This window comes from Staurois parvus, unplaced genomic scaffold (genome assembly GCF_062004578.1).
Source record: "Staurois parvus isolate SC_StPar_1 unplaced genomic scaffold, SC_StPar_1.0 ptg000267l, whole genome shotgun sequence".
Lineage (NCBI taxonomy): Eukaryota > Metazoa > Chordata > Amphibia > Anura > Ranidae > Staurois > Staurois parvus.
In genome coordinates this window covers 6,665,513-6,678,627 of record NW_028318063.1, presented here as the reverse complement: position 1 = coordinate 6,678,627, position 13,115 = coordinate 6,665,513, and the positions used below count along the sequence as shown (strand labels likewise).

At 40.4% G+C, this 13,115-nt stretch overlaps 1 protein-coding gene across 1 annotated transcript in view; it reads left to right on the top strand.

Annotated features, from left to right (window-relative positions):
- Window positions 1-13,115, top strand: part of ZFYVE26 (zinc finger FYVE-type containing 26) — a gene marked incomplete at its 5' end in the record, with an annotated part of 362,313 nt that overhangs the window by 218,364 nt on the left and 130,834 nt on the right. The window contains one exon of the mRNA XM_089681435.1: window positions 4,127-4,324. Within this exon, the coding sequence (XP_089537561.1) occupies window positions 4,127-4,324 (198 nt within the window). The remainder of the gene's footprint in view (window positions 1-4,126; window positions 4,325-13,115) is intronic.

The following is a 13,115-nucleotide window of genomic DNA, read 5'->3' as shown; positions in this document are numbered from 1 at the left end:
TATTGCAGGAAAAAAAAACTTTTAATTCAGCATTGGGAGCTAGCTTGTCTCTTAGAGTGGGTGCCCTTTGAAAAACCACCTCTGGTTTCTCAGGTAGTACAGTGCCTTGAAAAAGTATTCATACCCCTTTAAATTTTCCACATTTTGTCATTTTACAACCAAAATGTAAATGTATTTTTTGGCAATTTTGTGATACACTAACAAAGTGGCACAGAATTGTGACGTGGAGGGAGAATGATAAATGGTTATCAAATTTTTTTACAAATAAATATCTGAAAAAGTGTGGCGTACATTTGTATTCAGCCCCGTTTACTCTGATACCCCTAATTAAAATCTAGTGGAGCCAATTGCCTTCAGAAGTCACCTAATTAGTAAATAGAGTCCACCTGTGTGTGTAATTTAATCTCAGTATAAATACAGCTGTTCTGTGAAGCCCTCAGAGGTTTGTTAGATAATATTGGTGAACAAACAGCTTCATGAAGGCCAAGGAACACACCAGACAGGTCAGAGATGAAGTTGTGGATAAGTTTAAAACAGGGTTAGGGTATAACACAAAATATCCCAAGCGGTGAATATCTCACAGACCACTGTTCAATCCATCATCCGAAAATGGGAAAGAGTATGTCACGACTGCAAACCTACCAAGACATGGCTGTCCACCTAAACTGACAGGCCCGGCAAGAAGCGCATTAAACAGAGAAGCAGACAAATGGCCTATGGTAACTCTGGAGGAGCTACAGAGATCCACAGCTCAGGTGGGAGAATCTGTCCACAGGACAACTACTAGTAATGCACTTCACAAATCTGGCCTTTATGGAAGAGCGGCAAGAAGAAAGTCATCGTTAAAAGAAAGCCATAAGAAGTCCCATTTGTAGTTTGCAAGAAGCCATGTGGGGGATAGCAAGCATGTGGAAGAAGGTTCTCTGGTCAGATGAGAGCAAAATTTAAGTTTTTGGCCTAAAAGCAAAACGCTATGTGTGACCGAAAACTAACACTGCATGTCACCCTGAACACACCATCCCCACTATGAAACGTGGTGGCAGCATCATGTTGTGGGGATGCTTTTCTTCAGCAGGGACAGGGAAGCTGGTCAGAGTTGATGGGAAGATGAATGGAGTCAAATGCAAGCAAAATTTTAGAAGAAAAGCTATTAGGGTCTGCAAAAGACTTGAGACTGGGGTAGAGGTTCACCTTCCAGCAGGACAACTATCCTAAACATACAACCAGAGCTACTTTAGATCAAAGAATATTAATGTGTTAGAATGGACCAGACCTAAATTCAATTGAGAATCTGTGGCAAGACTTAAAAATTGCTGTTCATAGATGTTCTCCATCCAATCTGACAGAGCTTGAGCTATTTTGCGAAGAAGAATGGGCAAAAATTTCACTCTTTAAATGTGCAAAACTGGTAGAGATATACCCAAAAAGACCTGCAGCTGTAATTTCAGTGAAAGATGGCATGATCCATTTGATCTACAAAAAAATGGCGCGCACTAGTTCCCGTGACGTTTGCAGGCTATTTAGGGAGGCTACGTATGACGTTAGCAGTAGGCGTATTCCCTGAAGATGTGCTGGTGCACGAAATACATTAGTAGGGGCCTTACGTGCTGACATCACTCCTCCATTCCAAACACAGGATGAACTGTTCTTTATGAAGAGTCTATTTTTAATTTTGGACATTCTCTTTATCTGAACACATTGTGTTAATCACCATTTTGTCACTTTTATTTATATCGCACCTTAATTTATGAGATTTATTTATATACGCATATATATATATATATATATATATATATATACAGTCATGGCCGAAATTGTTGGCACCCTTGATATTTCTCCAGGAAATCATGTATTTCTCACGAAACGTATTGCATTAACACATGTTTTGCTATACACATGTTTATTCCCTTTGTGTGTATTGGGACAAAACAAAAAAAGGGAGGAAAGAAAGCAAATTCGACATAATGTCACACAAACCTCCAAAAATGGGCTGGACAAAAGTATTGGCACCCTTTCACAACTGCGGATAAATAAGAATGTTACAAGCATGTGATGCTCCTGTAAACTCACCTGGGGCAAGTAACAGGTGTGGGCAATATAGAAATCACACCTGAAAGCAGATAAAAAGGAGAGACGTTCACTTAACCTTTGCATTGTGTGTCTGTCTGTGCCACACTAAGCATGGACAACAGAAAGAGGAGACGAGAACTGTCTGAGGACCTGAGAACCAAAATTGTGGCAAAATATCAACAATCTCAAGGTTACAAGTCCATCTCCAGAGAACTAGATTTGCCTTTGTCCACAGTGCGCAACATTATCAAGAAGTTTGCAACCCATGGCACTGTAGCTAATCTCCCTGGTCGTGGACGGATGAGGAAAATTGATGAAAGATTGCAACGCAGAATAGTCCGGATGGTGGATAAGCAGCCCCAAACATGTTCCAAAGACATTCAAGCTGTCCTGCAGGCTCAGGGAGCATCAGTGTCAGCGCGAACTATCCGTCGACATTTAAATGAAATGAAACGCTATGGCAGGAGACCCAGGAGGACCCCACTGCTGACACAGAGACATAAAAAAGCAAGACTACAGTTTGCCAAAATGTACTTGAGTAAGCCAAAAGCCTTCTGGGAAAACGTCTTGTGGACAGATGAGACCAAGATAGAGCTTTTCGGTAAAGCACATCATTCTACTGTTTACCGAAAACGGAATGAGGCCTACAAAGAACAAAACACAGTACCTACGGTAAAATATGGTGGAGGTTCAATGATGTTTTGGGGTTGTTTTGCTGCCTCTGGCACTGGGTGCCTTGACTGTGTGCAAGGCATCATGAAATCTGAGGATTACCAAAGGATTTTGGGTCGCACTGTAGGGCCCAGTGTCAGAAAGCTGGGTTTGCGTCCAAGATCCTGGGTCTTCCAGCAGGACAATGACCCCAAACATACGTCAAAAAGCACTCAGAAATGGATGGCAAAGAAGCGCTGGAGAGTTCTGAAGTGGCCAGCAATGAGCCCAGATCTAAATCCCATTGAACACCTGTGGAGAGATCTTAAAATTGCTGTTGGGAAAAGGTGTCCTTCCAATAAGAGAGACCTGGAGCTGTTTGCAAAGGAAGAGTGGTCCAAAATTCCGGGTGAGAGGTGTCAGAAGCTTATTGATGGTTATAGGAAGCGACTGATTTCAGTTATGTTTTCCAAAGGGTGTGCAACCAAATATTAAGTTAAGGGTGCCAATACTTTTGTCCAGCCCATTTTTGGGGTTTTGTGTGACATTATGTCATATTTGCTTTTCTGCCTCTGTTTTATATTTGTTCCAATACATACAAAGGGAATAAACATGTGTATAGCAAAACATGTGTTAATGCAATACCTTTTTTGTGTGAAATACTTGATTTTCAGGAAAAATATCAAGGGTGCCAACAATTTCGGCCATGACTGTATATATATAGTGAATTTTGTATATTTACATTTTACACTTCTCTCATATGAGCGCTGCACTTATTCACTTTAAATAATATTTAATGGTCACCGGTGTGAAAGCCCAAATACAAGGGTAGTTCTTACCTTGTTTAAGAGCTTTACCCTTTTAGTGAGCTTCGGATGGAGTAAAATGCGTGGGACTTCTGTTAATCATGTGGAACAATCTGCATGTTAGAGAGCTCAATTAACTCATAAAAGGCTTACAAACGGTGGGCGACTTACATTTCTCCATGTGCGTTTAATGGATATACACGTTTCAGTCTTTTGCTATACTTCATTGTATTATCCTATTTGTGTGTTAAAAACGGAGCAAAAACATTGTAAAAGGCACAGCAGAATGCAAGAAAACATGTACTTAAAGGACACTCTAAACCACAGCATTTTTTTTTACCACTGTAGTATGAATCTAGTCTAATAATATTTAGAGCACTTACAGTAATCAGGGTTTGACCACACTGTTTTAGAGTTAACTTTGAAAGAATTTCAGAAGCTAGGTATCACACTGTTGCTGAACTTTGCTGAATGCGAATTTGTGACTAGTCAAAGCATCAAATGCATGTTGCAAGTCTTGATAAAATAATATTAATAGTTCTACCGCATGCTGTTCTGTGTTCTTCATTTTCTATTTTCGGTGTGAACTCCTTTTGCAGGAATGCCCAGGAGACATTTTTATTGAAGGTATATTTGTGCCAAGTTATGAACATGGTAAATTACATACCCTTGAAACCATGTTAGAATCTATTGACCCTAGTCTGGAGAGTTGGAGCACCTACCTTATTGAAGCCTGTAAACATCTGCAAATGAAAAATTTCTACAATATCCTGTATGAAATCCAACAGTTTATGAAGGTAGGTTTTTGTTCTTATCAAATAACTTCCTGAAATTTTTGAAGTTTTACAGAGCAAAACGTAATGCGAATGTAAAACAAAAGAATACAAAATGAGACTTTATAGCGCATAGCAATATACATGATATACACCGCTATTAAATTATACAAATTTATTTCACACATAGCCTATTTACAGATCCACAATGTATTGACATTTAAAAACACTTGTTTCACAGTATAGTGCTGGCTTTCCCACCCTACTCTGACAATATACAGTATCTCCCAGAAGTGAGTACACCCCTCACAGTTTTGTAAATATTTTATTATATCTTTTCATGTGACAACACTAAAGAAATGACACTTTGCTACAATGTAAAGTGGTGAGTGTTCAGCTTGTATAACAGTAAATTTGCTGTCCCCTCAAAATAACTCAACAAACAGCCATTAATGTCTAAACCACTGGCAACAAAAGTCATTAATAGCTGTGTGTTGAGATATTTTGAGTGGACAGCAAATTTACACTGTTATACAAGCTGTACACTCACTAATTTACATTGTAGCAAAGTGTCATTTCTTAAGTGTTGTCACGTGAAAAGACATAATAAAATATTTACAAAAATGTGAGGGGTGTACTCACTTCTGTGAGATACTGTATACATCCTTTATTGTAGTCATATCAGATGCCTTCAAGATCTTAGATGACAGTAGCAGGAGGGATCTTTGTCACAGCACATTTCAAAGGTTCCAAATATCCCACTTCCTCAGGCTCTGTGAAACTCTCTGTACTATATAGAAACCATCATGAGATTACAGCCAATAAATAGATGGTATAACATTACCTCATGTGATTTACATTATATACAGTGAAAATGCTATTTATTGTGAACCATAGGGTCAGGGACCTGGAGACCACCACTACGTCAACGTTTTCCTTAAGAGGAAAGCCGCTAAATCACACAAAAAACAGTAACAAAAACAAACAAAATGTGAATGTAAAAATGTGAAAGCAAATATTTCATGTTTATTGGAATGAGAAGTTAGCAAACCTAAATTTCTTTATTGTCTTTTGTGGGACATAGGAATAGTAAACAATCTAATACTAGTGGGTTTTTACTGCCACCTATTGGGTTTTGGGACACTGACAGACTGAAAAAAGAAAAAAACCCTTAAGACAGTAAAACAGACCCCTGTATATTCCTCCCTGATGCCTAGCATGCCTCAGTTTTTTGTTAGGGCTCGAGGAGGATGGATGGTTTTTCCTCCCATCCGCTAATGAAATTTTTTTTTTTTTACAATTTTCTTTTCTTCTTTCAACATGCTCTGTGATCAACGTAATATGCTGCTATAGCTGACCCTGATACAGCAATCTGGGTCAGCGCATGCCCATCAATAGTTTTGGAGGCCATACCTGGACCCTGCTGGTCCAAAGACTGCAGGCTAGCCTGGAATGTTACCTTTGGGCACTGGGCTCTGCTTATATTTGGCACTTTCCAGACTTTTATGTATTGTATTATTTAGCTGAAGAGCGCTATTCATGGCTGTAGCAAAGCCTCTGATGTGATGTAGCCTCTGAAGCCTCACTTTGTGGTGAGGCCTCTAGATATGGTGAAAACATCTGGTATGTGACCACCTGGCTCTGATCTCTGCATTTTGGAACATGAGTTTGCGCTACGCTCAGATGAATGGAACCTTGACGTAATACTATTAGATCTTTTTTTTTTTTTTTTTTGTGTAAGATAACAAACATGTTATACTTACCTGCTCTGTGTAGTGGTTTTGCACAGAGCAGCCTGGATCCTCCTCTTATCAGGTCCCCTGCTGGTGCTCCTGTCTCCTCCTTTCTGTAAGTTGCCCACATAGCAAGCAGCTTGCTATTGGGGCACCCGCTGCTCCATGTGTCCATTCACACACACAGGTGTGGCTTAGCCCTGCCCCCTCCTCATTGGCTGAATGGCTGTGATTGACAGCAGTCGGAGCCAATGGCTCCTGCTAGCTGTCTGAGCCATTGAGGAGGCAGAGACCTGGAAGAGCTGAGGCTGTCATGCACATTGCTGGATCGCAATGGGGCTCAGGTAGGTATTCAGCGAGTTGGGGCACTGCTGCACACAGAAGGTGTTTTACCTTCATGCCTACACATGAAGGCAAAGCACCTTCTGTGTGCAGCAGTGCCCCATGAAGGTGAAAAACCAATGCATGAAGAAATGCAATGCAGCAGTGCATGAAGGTAAAAAACCGTGAGCCTTTACAATGGTTTTAAGGCTCAGAGCTGAGGCACAGCCTCTGATGTGACCTGATCTCTGTAGTCTCATTTTTATGAAGATCTATTTGCAGTACACATATCTCAATGTATAACTACAGACAGGTTAGTTCAACCTCTGTGTTGGAAAGAGTTTTATAAAGGCCGAATAGAAGAGTTCTTGCTAGAAAACAATATTTTAAGCAATAGACATCATCGATTTACTAAAGACTGAAGTTGTCAAACAAACCTACCTTCTTTTTTTATGAGGTAAGCAAAACCTTCGATAAAGGAGTGGCTGTGGATATAGTACTGTATACTTGGACTTTGCAAAATCGCTTGACACAGTTCCCCTTACATGGCTAATGTGTAAGTTAAAGGCTATAGGCTTAAAAAATGAGTTTGTAAATGTATAGAAAACTGGCTAAAAGATGTTATGGAGGGTGTCACTACCAAAAGATATATTTCTTAGATGTAAAAATTGTGGTACAAGTGGATGGGTCCTTGGCACCCAAAGTTTATAAAAAAGACATGTTTACATGCCCACAGTGTACACCCTTGGTGCTCATGCAGAGCATACCTTATAGCCATTTCTTTGAAAGGGAGGCTACAGCGGTTATGGAAAGATTATTATTGCGGAAATAATAGTAGAAGATTCTTAAAAGGTTCATATCAGAGAGTGAAAGACCAGCCCCAAGAAACACTTTTTTATATTTAAATCTAAAACCTGTTCTCAAACTAATTCAGTAAAGTTCGTGACCCGTTGTACTGCTTATCACAAACAGATAAGGGACATTATGCAGAAAAAAATGTCATCTACTTACCAGTGATGATACAGTTGCCATAAACATAACATGTTTGCATAAACAAAATCCAGAAAAACAACATAAGTATAAAATGTAAACAAAAAATAAGACCGTGAATGATCGACATTACCCCTAAGGGTAATTCACAAAATCATGTCATAAAATGCAAAGAGACAAACCAAGCCCCATTTATGTAATGGCAGTGTGTGGGATCTTCAAAAGAACTTTTCTGACTTGCCTGAAATAAATCTATCCAGGAAAGGCTTGTACCTAATCATATAATTCAAACCAAGGGATAATTAGTTTTAAGATCCATTTAATTTCCTTTTTAAGTAAAATCTTATTCCAATCTCCACTTATCGAATCAGGGTGGACACCTTCCAAAGCAAATAATTTTAAATTGGGCATATTATAGTTATGTTCTCTCACTACATGTTTACCAATAGGGGAATAAATGTTGCCAATAGAGGCAGCATGTGTATAATCATAAATTTGCTGCCAAAATTCCCTTTTGATTTTCCTTATGTAGAAAGCCCCATAAGAGTACATCATAACAAGCAATGCCCTTGCTAAGGCAAGTCACAAAATGTTTACAAAAATGTTAAACCCCATTTGGCAGATTAGGATGTTTCTCCAAACAAACAAATTTTCAATAGGGGCATCTCCCACATGTAAAGGTACTCTTTTATTTGTAGGGATCTAAATGTCCTTGAGAACTAAACATACTCACAAATTAATCACGAAGGGAGAGAGCTTGCTTCTGTGTGATTTGGTGTGTAGAAGAAATAAACTTGCTAACTTTTGGGCTGGATGTGAGGAGATGCCAGTATTGACTTTTATACTTCCTTACTTGATTGTGTTGAGCATTGTACGGAGTATTGATGTGCACTGGGGCCTCTTTCCGTTTTGCATTGAGCTTATTGAATAACAGTTCAGAAGGGCCCTCTGATATGCCTTTTGTAAACAGGACTTTTTGTTATTGTTTGGGCAGACACTGCTCTTGTCCTTCTAATTCCTGGCTAACTACCCTCTTATTATGAACATTGTTGATCACCCTACACCCCCCTTTTTTCTTGAAGGGCTTAGGGTTATTACTTAATATTATTTTCTCTTTACTGTGAATATTCCTCTTACTGAGGTCAGGAGACTGTAATTACCACTCCTGAACCTTCCCCTTTCTCTGCTGTAACCACTGGAGGGTCCTCATTGGCCCAACAGCGTCCAATGCGTAGCTTTCGTGCAGAAGAATGCAAATTGTCTGCCAGTATTTTCTGATAACATGCTACATTCATTGTGCCATCAATTTTCATAAGATTCCCCATGCCTTTAGAGCTCACACATCCCCAAAACATCAGTGAGCCACCTCCATGTTTCTCAGTGGGAATGGTATTATTGTCACTATAGGTCTTATTGACCCTTCTCCAAACATACCACTTATGGTTGGGACCATAAAGTTCTATTTTGGTCACGTCACTCCAAATTAGTGTTTCAGACGCTGTGAGGCATGTCAAGGTGTTGTCCGGTATATTGTAACCGTTTTTTTTGTTGCATTGGTGCAGTAAAGGCTTGTTTCTTGAAACTCAACCACACCGTCTTTTTGCAGAGCAGCCTAAATTTTTCCTGAGGTTACCTTTGGGTTTTTCTTTGTATCCCAAACAATTCTGGCAGTTGTGATCTTTCTAGATCACCTGGCTTGGTATCAAGAGATCGCTGAATTTATTACTTCTTAATCTGTTATTGAACAGTACTGACTGGCATATTTAAGGTTTTAGATATCTTTTTATATCCTTTTCCATCTCTATAAAGCTCCATTGCCTTGTTACACAGGTCTTTTGAAAGTGCTTTTCTGCTCCCCATGGCTCAGTATCTAGCCTGCCCAGTGCATCCACATGAGAGCTAACAAACTCATTGACTATTTATACACAGACGCTAATTGCAATTTAAAAAGCCACATATGTGTGAAACTAACCTATAATTGTCATTTTAACCTGTGTCTCACCTTGTATGTCTTTTTACCAAGGTCAAACTGTCTAGGGTATGTAAACCTTTGATCAGGGCCATTTGGGTGATTTCTGTTATTACGATTTAAATAGGAGGTAAAAAGCTAGGTGATAATAAATGGCTTCATATGATCACTATCCTTAACCACTTGCCCTCCAGAGGATCTACCCCCTTCCTGACCAGGCCATTATTTGCATTGCATCGCTGCGCTATTTCAACTGGTAATTGCATTGTCATACAACACTGTACCCAAACAAAATTGATGTCATTTTTTCACACAAATGGTGGTATTTTGGTGGTATTTGATCACCTCCTGGGTTTTTTATTTTTTGCGCTATAAACAAAAAAAGACCGAAAATTTTGAAAAAAAATCCAATATTTTTTACTTTCGGTTATAAAAAAATATATGGCAAACTCACAGCAAGTCATACATTTAGGCAAAAATGTATTCTGCTACATGTTTTTGGTAAAAAAAAAAAAATCCCAGTAAGTGTATATTAATTGCTTTGTGTGAAAGTTATAGCATCTACAAACTATGGTATAGATGCTGCAATTTACACCATTTTTTTGCTACGTGATGTGGTAAAAGGCCAATCACAGCAGCCTTTTACCACATGATCAGCCATGTCCAATGACACAGCAGATCACCAGTAAATGCAGTTGCTGGATATCAGCTGCGCTTTCCTCACGCTGTCACAGCGTGAGGAATTGTCAGAGGACGGATCGGCACCGTTCATCAGGGCACTGATGATCAGTGCCCAGCAGTGCCACCCACCAGTGCTGCCCACCTGTGCCCAGCAGTGCCACCTACCTGTACCCAGCAGTGCCACCAGTCAGTGCCGCCTATCAGTGCCTATCGTTGCATATCAATGCCACCTCATCAGTGCTGCCTATCAGTGCCCGTCAGTGCTCCCTATCAGTGTCCATCAGTGCTGCCTTCCAGTGCCTATCAGTGCAGCCTCATCAGTGCACATCAGTGAAGGAGAAAAATTACCTGTTTGCAAAATTTTATAATAAAAACAAAGAAAAACTTTTTTTTTTCTAAAATTTTTTTTCTGCTTTTTTGTTTATTGCGCAAAAAATAAAACACCCAGCGGCGAGTAAATAACACCAAAAGAAAGCTCTGTGTGAAAAAAATTATAAAAATTTAATATGGGTGCAGTGTTGCATGACCGAGCAATTGTCATTCAAAGTGCGACAGCACTGAAATCTAAAATTGGCCTGGGCATGAAGGGGGTATAAGTGCCTGGTAGGCAAGTGGTTAAAAGCCTGAAGGTACTTATTGGAGTTTGGGGTCCTGTACGTGGCTAGACTACCAAAACATCTCTCACATGTGGTACCCCCATACTCGGGAGAAGTATTAGAATGTATTTTGGAGAGTCATTCCACATATACTCATGGCATGTGTGAGCAGTAAATCATTTAAGTGACAATTTTGTGTAAAGAAAATTTTTTTTGGCATTTTTCAAACACTTGTGGTAAAAAAAATAAATTCTATTGATTCAACATGCCTCTCAGCAAATAGTTTGGGGTGTCTACTTTCCAAAAAGGGTAATGTTTTTTTTGGGGGGGGCTCTTTAATGCCTACCTTTAGAAATTTATGCCACACATCAGTCACTCTTCTAACCACCTGAAGGCCAAGCCTTTTCTGACACTTTGTTCACATGAAAAAAATCAGTATATTTTACTAGGAAGTTTCTTTGAACCCCCAAACATTACAAACATTATATATATTTTTTAATTGGGGGGGGGATATTTGCTAGAAGGAGGAATGGGGGAAATATGTGCTAGTAGGAGGGCTTGGGGGATTTGAGCCTGGAGGGGGGATTGGGAGGAATGTTTGTGCTTGGAGGGGGGGTGAACGATGTGTGCTAAGATGGGGGAATTTGTGCTGGGGGTGAGGGAATTACAGTAGGGTGGAATAATTTGTGCTGGGCATGTTAATTGGGAGGGGGCTGTGGATTTGTGGAGGGATTGTGGGAATTTTTATGCTGGGAGGGGGGATTGGGGGATTTGTGCTGGGAGTGGGGTTGGGTGGGATTTGTGCTGGAAGGAGGGACTAGGGTGGGATTTGTGCTGGGAGGCAGTTGTTTGGGGGGATTTGTGCTGGGAGGGGGGGGTTGGGGATTTGTGCTGGGAGGAGATTTGTGTTAGGAGAGCTTTGTTTATTAACTCAGTTTTATCATTTAGATGTAGCATATTGTAAGTTATGTTTTGTTTTTGTCTGCCAGTAATGATTTTCGTGTATTTTTAGTGATAATATAATTTTCATATTTTTGCGGGGGGGGGGGTAGACTTTCCTAGGCCCCTCGATTCTAGCGGCAGCTCTAGACCCATGAGAGGCTCCTGGGAGGATGGGGCAGGATAGAGTAAGAGGGTCTAGTCCTGATGAGAGGAGAGAGACTGGCAGAGACCGAGAGCACAGGGAGGAGGAGGACACTTCCAGAACCAGTAAGAGAATGGGTGTTTGCCAGAGGATGGTGGCAGTGGGGCCTGGGGGGGTGGTTGGCAGAGAGTGGTGGCGACTGGTCCCGGGGGTGTGTTGTGTCAGAACACAACTAAATACACCACGGCACCTTCTGGATATAAAAGGGCCGTAATGATCTCTTCCTGGAGTTTTAGGAAGGATCCACTACGTCCAGTTGCTTTGTAAAGCACAAAAGCGTTATATGGAGCCAACTGAAATAAATAAACAGACACTTTTTTGTACCAGCGGCTGGCTTTACAGGAAACTTAGTACGGCTTCATCATCTGGTCGTTGAAGTCCACCTCTCCCATGTTAAGGTTATAGTCGTGGAGACAGATGGGCTTCTCAACAACCTCATTTGCCATGGAAATTTGGATGGTCGTGTCTGCATGAATGGAAGACAGGACAAAAACACCCCGTTTGTCCTTCCACTTCACTGCGAGCAATTCATAATTTCTCAAGCAGGCTTTTTCCCCCTTTCTAAGACTGGTATTTACAAGCTATTGGAGGAAGCCCTGGCAATTAGGTCGCACAGTGCCTCATGCGCCAGTTCAGAGATTGTACAAATGTCTAAATAGAGGCATGCTTGAATAAAAACTATCCACATATAAGTGGTACCCCATATGGAAAAAGGTTGATACCCAAGTCCCAAACTATCTTGCCACTGTTCCCCATGTAGTCTGGGCATCCAGGGGACTCCGCATGACTATCTTTTCCCTCATAAATCCTAAACTTATATGTGTGGCCTGCTGCCCTCTCACAGGTCTTATACATCTTGACCCCATATCTGGCACGCTTGCTAGGAAGAAATTGTTTGAATGCAATGCTGCCAGAAAAACTAATGATGGATTCATTAACACAGATGTTTTGCTGGGGAGAATAGACATCTGCTAATTTTTGGTTAAGGTGAGTTTCAAGGGGCCGAATTTTGTTGGGCTGGTCAAATTCAGGGTCACCCCGAGGACAACGGAGTGTATTGTTGTTCAAATGCATAAATCGCATTATATTCTCATATCTATGCCTGGCCATGGCAGCAGAGAATACGGGAATATGATGAATCTGGTCTGTGGACCAATACAACCGCTATTAATTTTTTTTTTTTTAGTAATGGCCATGTTGAGGTTTAGGCCCAAAAAAACTTTAAATTTGGAAACCATAATAGGTTTCCATGCAGGTTTCCTGGGTCTGGCAAGGTTTGAATTGGATTGGCGGCAATAAATTGTTGTGCATATAAATTGCTTTGATCCACAATCAATGCATACAGATCTTCCATGAAAAACAGCTCCAAAAATTCAAGGGG